The sequence below is a fragment of the Microtus oregoni genome, unplaced genomic scaffold (assembly GCF_018167655.1).
Source record: "Microtus oregoni isolate MIOR12 unplaced genomic scaffold, Mior012 000002F_ref0000024, whole genome shotgun sequence".
Classification (NCBI taxonomy): domain Eukaryota; kingdom Metazoa; phylum Chordata; class Mammalia; order Rodentia; family Cricetidae; genus Microtus; species Microtus oregoni.
The window spans coordinates 88,548,240-88,564,547 of record NW_024543061.1 but is presented as its reverse complement, the minus strand read 5'-3'; the positions used below and the strand labels follow the sequence as shown (position 1 = coordinate 88,564,547).

The following is a 16,308-nucleotide window of genomic DNA, read 5'->3' as shown; positions in this document are numbered from 1 at the left end:
TATAGGTTGCCAGCCTGTGACAGAATGGTGCCAGTCTTTACCTTTAATTAATTGTATATTGGAAGCCACCTGTGTACTAACATGTAGTTAATTTGAACATAAGCAGCATAAAACAATGATAAAAGTTTCAAAAGCATACTTTGTGATAATTCATTGATGCTTATACACAGACATAATTGCCCACTATGTTAACTTAATCCTCATTTGGTTATATCCTAAGAAGTTTTTGATGACTAAGTCATGTTTGCCTCCTTCAGGTAAGTGTGTGTGTGTGTGTGTGTGTGTGTGTGTGCGTGCGTGTGTGTGTGTGTGTGTAAACTTGTGTTACATCAAGCTGGCAGGCAGATTGTGGAAAGTTCAACTAGTCAGAAACCAAGAAATTTGGCCGTAGAATTCGAGGGAAAATAACTGTAATGCAGCCCATGTTCTCACAGGGAGGTGTATTCGGGGCTGGTGACTAGTGTGTCTGCTTTAGGTCCCAGCTAGATTATAAAGAGCTTACAAAGTTGTGCAGATGTCTTATTTATCCTGAGATAAACCTTCTGTAGCTCTGTGATAGCCCCTTGATCTTATCTATCCTGAGATTTTAAACCTTCTGTAGCTCTGTGATAGCCCCTTGATCTTATCTATCCTGAGATTTTAAACCTTCTGTAGCTCTGTGATAGCCCCTTGATCTTATCTATCCTGAGATTTTAAACCTTCCGTAGCTCTGTGATAGCCCCTTGATCTTATCTATCCTGAGATTTTAAACCTTCCGTAGCTCTGTGATAGCCCCTTGACTGAACCATTCCCACCTGTCGGTCTTCAGGTTTTAGCCCTCAGTTGTGGTGTGAGGAGAGGGGGACAGAGAATTGCAGTAGAGCAGTTGTGTGTCCCATCGCAGTTCAGCTGCTCCTGCAGCAGACAAAGGCCAGGCAGTGTTCACAGGAGGTTCTTGTCAAGTAGGTGACATGTAGCTCATTTTTCGTTCTAATACTAGCTCATATTTAAAGAATTCTTGCAATGCATCAGGCATTTCCTGTGTGCTTTAAAAATATTTTTAAGTGTGTGTGTGTGTGTGTGTGTGTGTGAGTGCATTGCTCAAGGAGGCCAGAAGAAAGCATCAGGTCCCCTGGAGCTGGTGTTACAGGTGGTTATGCGTCTCCCAGTGTGGGTGCTGGGAACCAAATTCTGGTCCTCTGCCAGGGCATTCTTAACTGCCGAGACATCCTCTGTAGGCTGTCCCCCACCTCCCCTCCCCAGTATTCTGTTTGAGACAGGGTTTTACTGTGTAGCTCTGACTGGCCTGGAACTCATTTTGTTTACCAGGCTGGTTTGGAACTCACAGAAATCCACCTGCCTCTGCCTTCTGAATGCTGGGATTAAAGGCATGTGACACCATGTCAGACTCTTTTAAAAATGTTTTTGATAACATGAATTAATTATACATAGTAATGTTTCATTATAACATTATTTTCATACATGCACTTGTATGTCAGTCATAATTACTCATTATTGCCCCCGCTTGTCTGGCTCCAACTCCCCGTGACTCCTTCTCTCCCAGACTGGTGTCCTATGAACGTTCATGCCTGCTCCCCTTTCTCTGACCCAGTTTTCTTAGGGTTGTGTACATGAGCACTGGCGTCTTGCCAGTGGCTACACCTATGAAGAAAATATCTCTTCTTTAGCAACAATTCTGGGCTTTTTGACCCTATGTAGCCCTAAGACATTCGAGAACCCTACATTTATCACTGGGCTGCTGCTTAGTAACCAGGTTTCAGAGCTTCTATGTTGGAGCCAAGTTTGAACTCAGGTGTGTGGCTCCACAGCCTGTTTGTAAATTACCTTTGTGCAAATAAAGATCAGACAGGCTTTGGGCTCAGAGAGAACTGCCTGCCTCAGCCTTCCAATGCTGGGATTAAAGGTGTGCACTACCACACCCGCCTAGCCAATTTCTTTTCTAAAAACTGTGATCCCTGCAGGGTTGATGGCACAGGCCTTTAATCCCAGCACTTGAAAGGCAGAGAGACAGGTGGAGTTCTCTGAGACTGATGCAGGCAGTCCACACAGTGAGTTCTAGGCCAGCCAGGGCTGCATAGAGATCCTGTCTCAAAAAACAATAAAAGCTTATTTCTGTGACTGAATTCACAGGGGTTTGCTTCCTCTGACACTCTTGTCACTCTAGGTCCTGTGTGGAGACTCAGGAGAGGACGCCGAGTGCCATGCTGCCAAACTCCTGGAAGTCATCATCCTCCAGTGCAAAGGAAGGGGAATTGACCAGGTGATACTTATTAGAAAAGCCTCCTCCTGGACACTTAATGTAAAAATGTCCATGCCTGACTGATACTCTACTTATATTTTGATGGAAAGGCAGCCATAGTGTGTGTTTGCTGATGCAAATCCTATTTGATAGAAAAAAAAAGACTCAGAAACATTCATGGCAATGGTAACAATAACATTACAATAAACAAACAGGAGCGTATGCAGTAGAGAGAGTAGGGATCATGTGGGCTAGCTCCTGCTCTGAGCAGTTAAACAGAGCCCTCGCGCAGAGAAATGACAAGAGCAAAGGCCAGGGTCTGGGTGCTGAGTGTGCTACCAATGAGCGGGTCTTCTGTAGATGAGCGAGGAGGCTTGGGGAGAGCAGTGGGAAGGGAAGAGCAGGATCTGCAGCAGGAGCTCCTGTGGAAGGCATTAGGTGGGAGCCGGGCAAGGGCAAACACCTCGGTTTGCCTGCGGAACCTGCCCTGGGTAAGGAGGCCATGGGCAGCAGCAGGTGGGAGCGGGGCTGTGCTACCCACACTTACTGCCTGCAGGTGGTCATAGATGTTCATTAAACAAGTTTTCTAGGGCCAAATCTAGGGAAAATGAGCCACACAAAAGTCGACAGATTCCATTGCTGAGCGACTGTCTGGAGTGTGTCTAGGAAGCTGGGTTTGTATTGTTTCCAAGTTAACTATGGAATGGTTTTGCTTTCTAAACCCTAGGGCCTATTGATTATCATGAAAGGGCTGTTTGGATAATGCTCACAGTGACTTGTCTTGAGATAGAAAGATGGGATGTGAAAACTTCTGTCCGGTGACTTTATCTCATCACCAACTTAGGAGAGTTGTATCGGTGGGAAAAGGTGACAGCTTCAGTTTGGAGGGGTGTGGTAAGTAGGAAGGAGCTGGACCAACCTTGTCTAGTCAACGAGAGTCTGCAGCGTAATACAGCGAGTGTGCACTAGTCCTGGGCTTCAGAGGGAAGCTCATGACCTCTGCCAACGAGCTGAGGACTGTAGGTGATGGAATGTTGGTGTGGACACTGCATAGCACCCTCAGCCAGAGCCTGGACTGCCCTCCTCTGGGTTTCCTGTCGACTAGAGGAAGGGCTGGTGTGTCTCGTCTGGGATGCCAGTGCTGCTGCTGGTCTTTCATTCATTTATTTATTCATTTCTTATTGGATAATGTATTTCTATGAATATATTTTCCTAAGTCGTCAGTCTTCTTTTAATTTAATGGAAGGGATAATTGTTATATTAATTTTAAAACCTAAAGGTTTCTTTAACTCTTGGTGGCTTTACATATGATAGTAAATTCGTTAACTTTAGTTTTGAAACATGTCAGAAAGTTTGGGTTTTTTGTTCGTTTGTTTTTTAAGCAGGGAGGTTCTTGAGACAGGGTTTTTCTAAAACTTGCTCTGTAGACCAGGCTGGCCTCAACTCATAGAACCCCCTGCCTCTGCCTCCTGAGTGCTAGGATTAAAAGCATGCACCACCATGGCTGGCTTTCCTTGTGATTTTACTGATTATTAAATAATTACTTCACCATGACTTGTGGTTCTAATGTAGATGATATCAGACATGTGTGACACCATCCAGTCCAGTATCAGTGAGTATCTAGATGAGAAATACAAGCTTGAGTTAGCATTGCAGTCAGGGGACCCACAGTATTGTCGTAGTCTGATTCATTTATTTCCAAATTGGCATCAACCCTACCTTTGTCATTTACCTTGAACATGGAAGTGGCTGAGTGAAGGAGCTCTTTTGAAGGTGGAGCTCACAAACTATTTCCTGCTGGCTGCAGTGTGGACATAAGAGGGAACGAGACCGTCACTTTTTGTCTGCTTAGTCTCTTGGTCTCTCTTGGTTTGGGAATATATGTCTTCAAATATCCTACACACAGTTGAAATAAGCACTTTATTTAGTCACAAAGATAGATTTATTGGGGCCACAGCCAGCATCAGCCTTCGGAAAGGCTCTTGGCTGCAGCGTGTGGGTGACTCTTGCCTCTGTCCCACCCTCCAGTGTATCCCGCTGTTCGTTCAACTTGTCCTGGAGAGACTGACCCGTGGGGTCAAGACCAGCGAGCTGCGTACGATGTGTCTCCAGGTGGCGATCGCTGCCCTCTACTACAGCCCCGAGCTGTTGTTCCACACTCTGGAGCAAGTCCAGCTGCCACACAACCCGGGACCCGTCACCTCGCAGTTCATAAACCAGTGGATGAACGACACGGATTACTTCCTTGGGTATGTGCCCTGTTGGTTTTACATGGCCTTGATGTTTTGGGAAGTTTAGTTTTTAATACAGTGTTGTGTTGAGGGATAGTTTTATATCTTGGGGACTATTTTTAGTCCATTATTATTTAAATTTTTGAAAATTAGAAATATTTAAAAAGATACTCTGTATCTGTGCCAGTTTATGTGTGTGGGCACAACGTGTCATGCCGTGTGTGTAAAGGATGTCTGAGCACAGCTTTTAGGAGTGATTTTGTTCTTAACTCATTTGGGCCCAGCACCTTTACCTGCTGAGCCATCACTTTAATCCAGAAAATTAGGAATGTGTTTTGAAGTATAACCTGATGGAAAGATACATTATATAGTATATAATATAGAATAGTTGTTTTTAATTTTGTTTTCAAGACAGATTTCATGTGCCCAGGCTGGCCTTGAATGCTTGCTCCTCCTGCCTCTACCTTCTGAGTACTGGGCTCGTAAGATTCAGTTTTATTCATGTATATGTATGTATCTCTGTGGATGCTTACCGTGTGTATGAGTCATGTGTGTGTGTATCTCTGTTTATGCTTACCGTGTGTATGAGTCATGTGTGTGTGCGTCTCTGTGGATGCTTACCGTGTGTATGAGTCGTGTGTGTGCGTCTCTGTGGATGCTTACCGTGTGTATGAGTCGTGTGTGTGTGTGTGTATCTCTGTTAATGCTTACCGTGTGTATGAGTCATCTGTGTGTGTGCGTCTCTGTGGATGCTTACCGTGTGTATGAGTCATGTGTGTGTGTGCGTCTCTGTGGATGCTTACCGTGTGTATGAGTCATGTGTGTGTGCGTCTCTGTGGATGTTTACTGTGTGTATGAGTCATGTGTGTGTGTGTGTCTCTGTGGATGCTTACTGTGTGTATGAGTCATGTGTGTGTATGTGTATATCTCTGTGGATGCTTACCGTGTGTATGAGTCATGTGTGTGTGCGTCTCTGTGGATGCTTACCGTGTGTATGAGTCATCTGTGTGTGTGTGTCTCTGTGGATGCTTACTGTGTGTATGAGTCGTGTGTGTATGTGTATATCTCTGTGGATGCTTACCGTGTGTATGAGTCATGTGTGTGTGCGTCTCTGTGGATGCTTACCGTGTGTATGAGTCATCTGTGTGTGTGTGTCTCTGTGGATGCTTACTGTGTGTATGAGTCGTGTGTGTATGTGTGTATCTCTGTGGATGCTTACCGTGTGTATGAGTCATGTGTGTGTGTGTGTATCTCTGTGGATGCTTACCGTGTGTATGAGTCATGTGTGTGTGTGTGTCTGTGGATGCTTACCGTGTGTATGAGTCATGTGTGTGTGCGTCTCTGTGGATGCTTACCGTGTGTATGAGTCATGTGTGTGTGCGTCTCTGTGGATGTTTACTGTGTGTATGAGTCATGTGTGTGTATGTGTGTATCTCTGTGGATGCTTACCGTGTGTATGAGTCATGTGTGTGTGCGTCTCTGTGGATGCTTACCGTATGTATGAATCGTGTGTGTATGTGTATATCTCTGTGGATGCTTACCGTATGTATGAGTCGTGTGTGTATGTGTATATCTCTGTGGATGCTTACCGTGTGTATGAGTCATGTGTGTGTGTGCGTCTCTGTGGATGCTTACTGTGTGTATACTGTGCAGGGTGGGTACCCTCAGAGGCCGGAAGAAGTGTTGGTTCCTCTGGAGCTGGTGTTGTGGGTCCTGGGCATCAATCTCAAGTCCTCTAGAAGAACAGCAATTGCTCTTAACACTGAGTCGCACCCCCCCCCACTTTTGTCTTAATTTTTGATGTCTTTAAACAAAGGAAATAATTTCATAGAAATATGTCTAACATAAAATAACCAATCATTTTTGCCTTTGGAATTAAAATTTTCTTATCTGCCGGAAGATGTGTTTGTGTAGCCACCTAGCATGCTGACTTTTTGAAATACTGTTTGGCACCTGGGGTTGGTGTGGATGGAGCATCTGCCAAGAGAGCACGGTCTGGAGAGCCCTTCATTTCTCCCGTTGCATGCAACCTTACGTTGCTGAGTAGACATTTCAGCTCTGACAACCTCAGATACAGCTCTTTCATTAATCATAAGTGGTTACAGCAACATGACTCCTGTAAGCTGAAATCAAGTCTTTTTATAGAGCTTAGGCTGGGCTTGGAATTGCTCTATAGTTGAGATTTATCTGGAGTTTGCAGTACCCCTGCCTCAGCCTCCTCAGTGTTGTGGTTATAGGTATGATCCACCACACCTGACCTCCCTGACAGACTTTTTTGTGGTAAGAGCTGGTTGGTTTGTTTGTAGAATTTGGTTTATAAGGATTTTACTTCTTTTAGTTTTTCTAGAGCAGTGGTTCACAACCTCACAACCTCTTGGACTGACCTCTATCTCCAAAATAATACATAATGATTCATAACAATAGGAAAAGTACAGTTATGAAATAACAGTAAGATTAGTTTATGTTTGGGGGTTTCCACAACACAAGGAGCCGTATTAAAGGGTCACGGCACTATGGAAGGTTGAGAACCATGGCTCCAGAGTTTGCCCTCTGTGACCACATCTGCATGGTTTTCAACGCTCACAGACACCACGACCGGAAGATGTGTATAATAGGACTGAGCATCCTCTTGGAGCTGCAGAACCGACCTCCTGCTGTGGACGCCGTGGCTGCACAGATCCTGCCCTCCATCCTCTTCCTGTTCCTCGGCCTGAAGCAGGTCTGTGCAACACGACAGCAGGTCAGCCGTGGAGATCCCGCAAAAGCACAGAAAGCCGACATGGAGGAAGATGGTAAAGCCTACTTACGATTTGTACTGTAGTTGATTTTGCTTTGTAAAAATAATTTATCATTAATTTGTTACTATAAAAATTAAATTATTTTACGTGCATGAGTGTTTGCCAGCAGGCATGGTCGTGTACACTATGTATGCCTGGCGTCTGTGGAGGCCAGAGGAGGTGTTGGATCTCCTAGAACTGAATTTAGATCATTATGAACGAGACGAGAAGGAGGTGTTGGATCTCCTAGAACTGAATTTAGATCACTGTGAACCAGGCCAGAAGGAGGTGTTGGATCTCCTAGAACTGAATTTAGATCATTATGAACGAGACGAGAAGGAGGTGTTGGATCTCCTAGAACTGAATTTAGATCACTGTGAACCACCATGTGGGTTCTGAGAACCAAACTTTGGTTCTTGCAGAGGACCACTGAGCTCAGCCCCAGATTCTGCTTTAAAAATGTTAAAAAATTATAATTATACTTGTGTGCATGTGTGTGGAAGTCATAAAACAGCTTACTGGGTCCTGGGGATTGAACTCAGATCTTGAGGCTTGGAGGCAAGTACTTCACTCACTGAACATCTCACTGGCCTCTGCTTTCTTGTTTTTTGAGACAGGTCTTGCTTTGTAGCTCAGACTAGCTTTAAACTCACGATTCTCCTGCCTCTGTCTCCTGTGTGCTAGGACTGTGTGTGTGCACTGTCATTTCTGACTTGAATTTTGATTGGAACATGCTTCCTTTATTTCAGCCTGTTTGTGATCATTAAACAGATTGACATTCTTTGGCCTGTGACACATTTAAACTGGGCCTTGCATGACTTACAGATTTTATCCTGTGGAGTATGTTTAGATCTGTGCCCCTTGATACTTAAAATTCTGTGACTTCTAAGTGAAGCCTCGTAGGTGTTGTTTTGCCTTGAAAAGCATATATATGAGAATCAGATGGTCTTGACCATGAGTTAGCAACTGAAGACTTATTTTTTTGTATATACTGACGAGCTCAGTGAAAGTAGCTACCATTAACTGATTGACTCCCTAGATTAGGTATACTCTCTCAGGATAAGAGTTTTATAGAGATTTTTTTTAATGGTTCTTGGGTAATTTATCTTAAAAATTAAAATTTCGAGAGGTTTAAGGATTAAACAAATTTAGCGTAAAATGGATGAATACAGGAAGTTCAGTCAATCAAGGATCACAGGGCTGGCAAGATATTTCAGTGGGTAAAATGCTTTCTGCCAAGCCTTATGATCTGAGTTCAGGCTCCACAACCCACATGTCAGGGAGGGAACTGATTCCTGAAAGATGTACTTTTGTATCTGGGGTAGACATTAGAGTGATAACTGTTTTCTAGAAGTACTTTGACCTTGAAGAATCATTGGAGTAAACAGTAAGGAATCTTTGCTTCTTTATAATTTCTTACTTTCTTACCTATTTGTTGGTTCATTACTAGTATGGTCTTGGGGATACCCCAGACCTGAGAGTTGAAGTCATTGTGAATGGGAACCATTCTGCGTTTCTTCCCATGAGAAGAGCAGGGCAGTCTGCAGTTCAGCAGGGTCTGAGCTGCCGAGTTTAAGAGGGAGACGCAGTCAGTCTGCTCTCGTGAGGAGAAGTTGATAGTTTAGATAGATCCTGTGCTGGTTTCACATTTCTGGATTACTTCATTGTCCTTGTTTTCACTCTTTACATGATTGGGTCCCCAGAGGAGATCTCCAGTGAGGAGGAGGAAACGAACGTCACGGCTCCAGCCATGCAGTCGCATGCCGGCAGAGGCGAGGAGGAGGATGACGACGACTGGGATGAAGACGTGCTGGAGGAGACGGCCCTGGAGGGCTTCAGCACCCCGCTGGACCTCGACAACAGTGTGGACGAGTACCAGTTTTTTACACACGCTCTACTAAGTATGTCTTCGCCGCCCCCACCTCCGTTCCTCAAACCTGAAGACTTTTTTTTTTGGATTTTTCGAGACAGGTTTTCTCCATAGCTTTTTGGTTCCTGTCCTGGTGAACTAGCTCTTGTAGACCAGGCTGGCCTCGAACTCAGAGATCCGCCTGCCTCTGCCTCCCGAGTGCTGGGATTAAAGGCGTGCACCACCACTGCCCGGCTTTGAAAACTTTTTTTTAAAACATCTTTAATTTCTTCCTGTTAGAAGGTATTTTGGGATCTGCCCCCATATTGGTATAGACTCTTTAAGATTTTTTCTTTTGCTTTAGAAATATCCAAACACATTTCAAATGATAAAGGTTAGAATGGTAACCCGAAAGCCACCCTAAACTCCCATTGCCGCCGCAGTAGCATCAGGCTGAGCCATCTTCACAGACGTCATTTTAGGCACAAGTGTCTACATGTTGTGCTTGGTCTCAGACAAGAATGGCCTTTTTTCTCTTTCACAGCTGAGATTTTATTGGTTGAGGTGCATGCCTTTAATCCCAGCACTCAGGAGGCAGAGGCAGGCTCCAAAGCTACACAGAGAAACCCTGTCTCAAAAAACCAGGGGTTACTGTATATGGCTATAAACACTGGGTGGTAGGGGGTGGGAGGAGCTGTGGTAGACACTGTCTGCACACATTGTCAGTGTTGGCACATGGGCCCAGGAAAGCTTTGCTGTTCTCTGAGCCTCATCTGGGGAAAACTGCCACTCCCATGGGGCCGAGGCACTGGGGTCCTTGACTTAGCTCATGGCAACAACATGCATTCAATCCAGAGCTGCAGTTGCTTCCTACAAAAATAAAGAATAAGCGAATGAAATCCCTTGTGAATTATTAATCTAACCGTTATACTGAAAACAATTTTTAGTTAATGTCTGTTATTTGCTTTATGGTTAAATAGTAGTTCTGTGATTATATTATCTTTTTTTTAAGACAAAATTTCTTTATTTGTATATCTGTACCTTTATATTTATCTTTAAGTTCTATAATTTCTTTTTTTTAATTTCTTTTTTTATTTCTCTATTCAAAAATTTACACTTCTTCCCCTCCTCCCAATTCCCTCCCACTCCCCCACTCCCCCTCCTCCCTTCCCCTCCCTGCTTGAGAGAAGTCAGGGAACCCTTCCCTGTGGGAAGTCCAAGGACCCCCCCCCCCCCGTACATCCAGGCCTAGGAAGCTGTGCATCCATATAGACTAGGGTCCCAAAAAGGCAGAACATGCCATAAAAACAAGTCCCAGTGCCTTTATCAATGGCTTCTCAGTCAGCCCCCATTGTCAGCCACAATCAGAGAGTCGGGTTTGATCCCATGCTCCTTTAGTCCCGGTCCAGCTGGATTTGGTGAGCTCCCATTAGAACAGGCACACTGCCTCAGTGGGTGTACCAGCCCCTCACTGTCCTGACTTCCTTGCTCGTCTTCTCCTTCCTTCTGCCCTTCAACTGGACCTCTTTCATTTCTACTATTGGATGTTTAAAATTCTCATGTGTGCGTCCTATTTTTGCCAAGTAGGCAATGCTAATACAATACACCACCACTGTTTGGTTCTCAAAGCCAGCCGTGGAGCTAGAAATAGGAAAGTGTGCTCCAGGATGGGCATCCTGACCATGCTCGACAGTCGAGACGCTCCTCTCGTGGGTTGCGCAGCCGTCTGTTGACAAACTCGACTAGACCACTAAGGAGCCTCTGAGGAGTTCTGGGAAGGGTGACATAGGATTGCAGGCGACTGCCATGAATGTGGGCTCTTTCTGCCCAGTGCAAAGTGGCTCTAAGCTGCTGACCTATTATGGTATTTTACTTCTGGGAGTAATTAGGTTTGAAGTGTAAGGTCTCCGGGATCCCAGACAATGTGAGATTGTTAGATCAGGAGTAGAACAGTAATCGATGAGAAGGGTGTGTAGGTGGAGGACTTTAAGAGACAGGCAGAGGGTTTGATGTGGGGTGGAAAGGCGTCGCAGTGGCTTCCTGAGAGACCAATTGACCAATTGTGATTGAAATGGGAAGTTGAGAGCATTTAGAAAGAAAATGTTAAACTTTGTTTCAGTTGTGTTAAATTTGAAGGGTTTAGCTGGAAATGTCCAGGAAGAGAAGGGAAGGATTTTGCACAAGGCTGCAGATTTGGGTCCTCAGTGTAGAAACAGCTATTGTGGAAGGTCTTAGGAAGAGTCCAAGGAGAATGGTAACAGTGAATCTAGGTGTTTCCCAGGATCAGAATCTTAGGGAATATATATATTTAGGGAAAACTTCAGAAGAAGATAGGCAAAATTAGGGGAAACCATAGATTTGTAAAGGGGACTTTAGTTGGTAAGTGGAGTCTGAAACGATTGTCTCTGGGGATGAGTTTCATCACCCTGCCTCTTATTGTCTGGAAGAATTTTATTAAGATTTGATCATACCACCTACTTTTCCCAAGATAATAATGGTCACTGGCTTTCTTACCTTTTCTCCTCCAAACCCCCCGAAATGCTGTAGCTGTGCAGAATCGGGATGCTGCCTGGTATCAGCTGCTGGTGGCACCACTGAGTGAGGATCAGAAGAGAAAGCTGCAGGAGGTGTACACATTGGCGGAGCATCGGAGGGCAATGGGAGGTCAGCCATCCTTTCCACACCGTATCCACCTCGCTTGGTTGGCTGGGGGCCACCATCCACCTCGCTTGGTTGGTTGAGGGCCACCATCCACCTCGCTTGATTAGCTGAAGAGCAGCCCTTCATGATAATGAAGAATTCCATGGCTGTTCTTGCTTTGATTTTATGACAGGCTCTTCTGTGCAGCCTAGACCTCCCTGAACTAGTAATCCTCCTATTTTGATCTGTATGTGTGTGCTAGAGTTACTGGTATGTGTTCCTTCTCCTGGGCTCATTTGTATGTGGAGGCTGCTTGTTTGTTTCCTGGCAGTCCAAACCCAAATAATCTCTCAGAAACTATGTTAATTATATCACTGCTTAGCCTATTAGCTTGTGCATATTTCTAGCTAGCTCTTACATCTTGAGTTGACTCATTTCTATCAATCTGTGTATCATCATGAGATTGTGGCCTACCGGCAAGGTTCCAGCATCCCTCTCCTCCAGCTGCTGCAGGGCATCTCCTGACTCCACCTACTCTCTCCTCCTCTGTCTGCTTGGAATTCCCACCTTGCCCTATTCTGCGCTGCAATAGGCCCAAAGCAGCTTCTTTATTAACTAATGGTATTCACAGCACACAGAGGGGAATCCCACATCACCTTCCTTTTTCTGTCTAAATAAAATAGAAGATTTTAACTTTAACATAGTAAAATTATATATACAAAACAGTTATCAAGCAAGAATTATAATTACAATATTTAGTCCATTTATATTTGGCAAATTAGAAAAATACACTATCATCTATCCTATCTTTGTGAGTCTAAAGTCTTTAAAGTTAATCAGTGCTCTTGCCTTAACATCCTTTTATGTCTTCCCTTCCCGCTTTTCAGTAGCAGGGAGGCTTCACATCTGAGGACAAGATCATCTTCTCTGCGTTTAACTTTGGGGTCGCGCCCAGCAACAACTGAAAGGCGTGTCCACCGTTCACCAACCAGCATCACCGCTGCTGCTGCTTTCACGGAATGCGTGGGGGCCAAGAGGGAAACAAGGGGCCGCGTCGTCGGCATCAGGCAGCCCCGGACTCGCTCGCCCTTCCCTTGATCCTTCTTAACCTGGAATATGTATTTTTCAATGGCTACTGTAATGTATGAAATTAAAGAAAAGCAGAGTCATTGAGTGGAAAGGACAAAGCATCTGGTCTGAAGGCCAAACACTGAGGGGTTAGAGTTAGGTATCGGCGCATGCGTCTCAGGTTTTTGCCTTGCAGAATCAGTGGATTTATGCGGATAACAGTGCCTTCTGTTGTACATGAATTATCAGAAACAAATTTTTTTGGAGTGTGTTGCATTTTTTTAAATCACAAAGCATTTCTAGATATCCTGTAAACCTTGGTTGTATGTCACCTCACTCTTCATTGTCCTCTGCAGTGGCTGTCAGGCAGTTAGTGCGAGTCTAACTCTGGTTTCAGAAACACCCTTGCTCCTCTGACCACCCTGTGCTGAGTGGCTTTCTTCAGGGGTCGGAGCTTAGGCCGTGACTGGCTCTTCATAAGACATCCGTGGCTTTACAGAGAACTGCTGTATTCCCTTTTCTTCACATTTTCCCTCTTGAATGGGGTGATGTTTCAGGATCACAAATGTGTTGATTATGTTGGTAACCTGCTAAGTTCAGGCTTTTCCCACTTCTGGGCACCAGCAGCAGGGGCCTGTTAGTCACTGGGCTTAGCAACAAGACTGAAGGTCTTACGAATCACATGTTTGACTATGTTGTACTGGTTGGGGGCATCCAAATACGAAGGCACATTAAAGTTTTAAGAAGGCAATTTCTGGGGGAGGACTTGGTCGCTACTTACCATTCCAGCCACGTTGGACAGGGCCCAATGCATTTTATAATTTTTTTCTTCTTTTTTCTTTTCTCCCCCCCGAGTCTTGCTCTGTATGCAACTCAGGCTGGCCCCAAAGTTGCATCCCTCTTGACTGCTGTCGACAGGCCCAGCTGATTTTTATGCTTCACAGTTCTGGCTGCTGGACTGGAACTCTACGCAGCCTAGTCTGGCCTCCGACTTGCTGCAGTCCCCCCGCCTCAGCTTCCCAGGGATTGGCGTTACGGCCCACTTCAGGTGACCCAGCAGATCTCACTACCTGCTTTCTCAGAGTCTGAAATTTCTCCAGCCTGATTTAGCTTGTTCTCTATTATGGCTCAGTTGGTTTTTAAAAATTCTCCAAGGGTTGGTCTTTTGGTCAGCTGGGATTATAGGTGAATGATGTCAGTATTGTAGATGACTTTTTCCTGAACTGTTCAAAAGCCGAATATGAACCCCACAGTGCTTTTATTTAGCAAAATGAAAATATGTCATCAGGACTTGATGTATTTCTGGATGTGATACAAATTTTGTTTCTGTGAAATGCCTACAGTGTAAATTTCCATCTGCAGCTGGCAGAATTTTCTGGATGCTTCCTGAATTGCCAACCCTTGCTCATATATTTTGTTTTAAAATTTAGGTTATTTAATTTTTTTTTAAAGAAGTATCTTGAAAAGCCATACGTTTCAGAGTGAAATGGCCCTGCATTTTCCCACCCCTCATTTTTCAGGGCACCAAAGCTGCATGACCCCCAGCAATTAGAAGGGAAAGATTGCATTGTGGGGGAATTTTAGATCTTGGAAATTGTTTGGTTTTCCCATGTCTCATATGGTTTAATTGTAACGTAGGTTATATGCCTTCACACTGGATCTCGGGGGCATGGGTTTGAGAGATGTTGCTTTGTGGTGGATTGTCATCTGCAGCTATAAAGGGAACAGAGACTCCTGCACACCACCACACCTTGTTTTTGAAGCCAGAGTCATTGTATGATTTTATTACCAGAAGTGCTAACCGGAATGTGATCTGGTTACCTTGGAAATGCAGGAACTTACATGAATGTACTGTAAAATAAAGTGTGGGCTAATTCCCACCAACTGAACTCTGCTGTGTGACTGTTTTCTGGAGCATGGAGTTGATAACTTGTTGGCACGTTTTCCTGACTTCCAGGAACCTGGAACAAGAGGGGAGAGTGGGAGTAACATCAGCATCTCTGGTCTCCTCATGAACAGTGTGAGCGTGAGAGTACTTCTGCAGGCCACAGGAGTGCATCCTGCTAGGCAGATGCTAAAGAGGACGAGACAGGAGGATCACAGGTACTTTAGAGCCAGTCATGGTGACACATATCTGCAGCCCGGGATAGCAGGCGTGAGGATTGTACATTCAAGGCCATCCTCACCTACATGGTGAGTCAGAGGCCAGCCTGGGTGATGTATGACTAGCTCAAAAATAAATGTATAATAATTTAAAATTTTAAAAATCGAATTGAATAGCACACCAGAAAAGGATTCTACTCTGTGGTCACACAGAATTCATCTTAAGGGATCTGAAAATGGTTTGACACACAAACATACCTGCAGGACCAAACCATCGTCATTCCAAACAGTATTGTGAAAGTATTTGATAAAATTTAGCATCCTCCAATAATAAAAACTTTAAAAGTCAGATATAGCAAGAATTCACCTCAACACAACTTTATATATAACACCTTATTATAATATATATTCAGATAACATAATATATTCAGATGACACCATATTAATGGGGGAAAGTTGAAAGCCTGCCTTCTGAGAACTAGAATAAGACAAGGTTCTAGCTTTGTTGTTACAGTTCTGAGAAATTAGGCACCCAGATCAGAAAGAGGACTCTTCTTTATTATTATTAGCTTTCTTTTTATTTATTTTTTGTAACTTTTTGTCACATCTTGCATCTCAATCCCATTCATTTCCCACCTCTTTGTACCACCCTCTGCCCTTGCAAACCAACCCTCCACTCCAATAAAATAAAACTTGAGAAGAAAAATTAAAAAAAAAATCTCATCACGGAAGCTGTAGTGCAACACAGTCACACAGTAAACCCTTTTATCCATAGATCTTTACTTGCAAATGTTCATTGCAAAGAGTCATTGGTCTGGTTGGAGGCCTCTGGTTTCTCAGTCAATTCTGGGCCCTCACCACCAGATTCCTCTTTGGGTCTCCTGTTGTTGCCCTGTGTCATGGAGATCCTGCAGCTTTCGGTCTGTGGGTCAGGCCCCTTCACGCGCTCCAGCAGATCATAGATGGGTGGATGCTGGGATGGGCCAGCTCATATCCCTGGTTCTGGGCATGGATAGTTGCAGGATTAGTCAGCCCGCCAACTCTCGCCACGTCTTTACCGCCAGGATGCGCTCTCCGGCCTTGCCCCAGCTAGTTCACCCCTTGCAGTCATGAACGAGGACCGGTTCTGCTGTTTTCACACCCTTAGGGTCGGCTCTCCCACACCTACAAGTCCAGAGCAAGCTCTACTGCGGCCCGTGCGAGGTGCAGGGGCCATTTCCCAGAATGCTGCGGGCGGTGAGGGGAAGGGGCAGTTCTCCACCTGCCACAGGTGTTGAGGGGTGGGGGAAGCAGTCCTTCCCCACCCACACCACCACACGTCAAATGAAGAGCGGGACCAGATCTGTGCTCAGAGAATACTTAGGGCCAGCTCCCGTCACTGCTATCAAGAGGGTCAGCTCT

At 44.7% G+C, this 16,308-nt stretch overlaps 1 protein-coding gene across 2 annotated transcripts in view; it reads left to right on the top strand.

The window, feature by feature from the left end:
- Ipo8 (importin 8) overlaps nucleotides 1-14,693 on the top strand; it is a 64,139-nt gene extending 49,446 nt beyond the window's left edge. Inside the window, exons 20-25 of one of the 2 annotated variants that reach the window (XM_041639595.1) lie at nucleotides 2,165-2,260; nucleotides 4,268-4,488; nucleotides 7,057-7,262; nucleotides 8,951-9,148; nucleotides 11,644-11,760; nucleotides 12,627-14,693. In XM_041639595.1, the coding sequence (XP_041495529.1) occupies nucleotides 2,165-2,260; nucleotides 4,268-4,488; nucleotides 7,057-7,262; nucleotides 8,951-9,148; nucleotides 11,644-11,760; nucleotides 12,627-12,646 (858 nt within the window). In that variant the 3' untranslated portion in view covers nucleotides 12,647-14,693. Of the gene's footprint in view, nucleotides 1-2,164; nucleotides 2,261-4,267; nucleotides 4,489-7,056; nucleotides 7,263-8,950; nucleotides 9,149-11,643; nucleotides 11,761-12,623 lie in introns of both variants that reach the window. The other variant, XM_041639587.1, reaches the window with a different exon arrangement.
- Nucleotides 14,694-16,308: the final 1,615 nt, after the last annotated feature.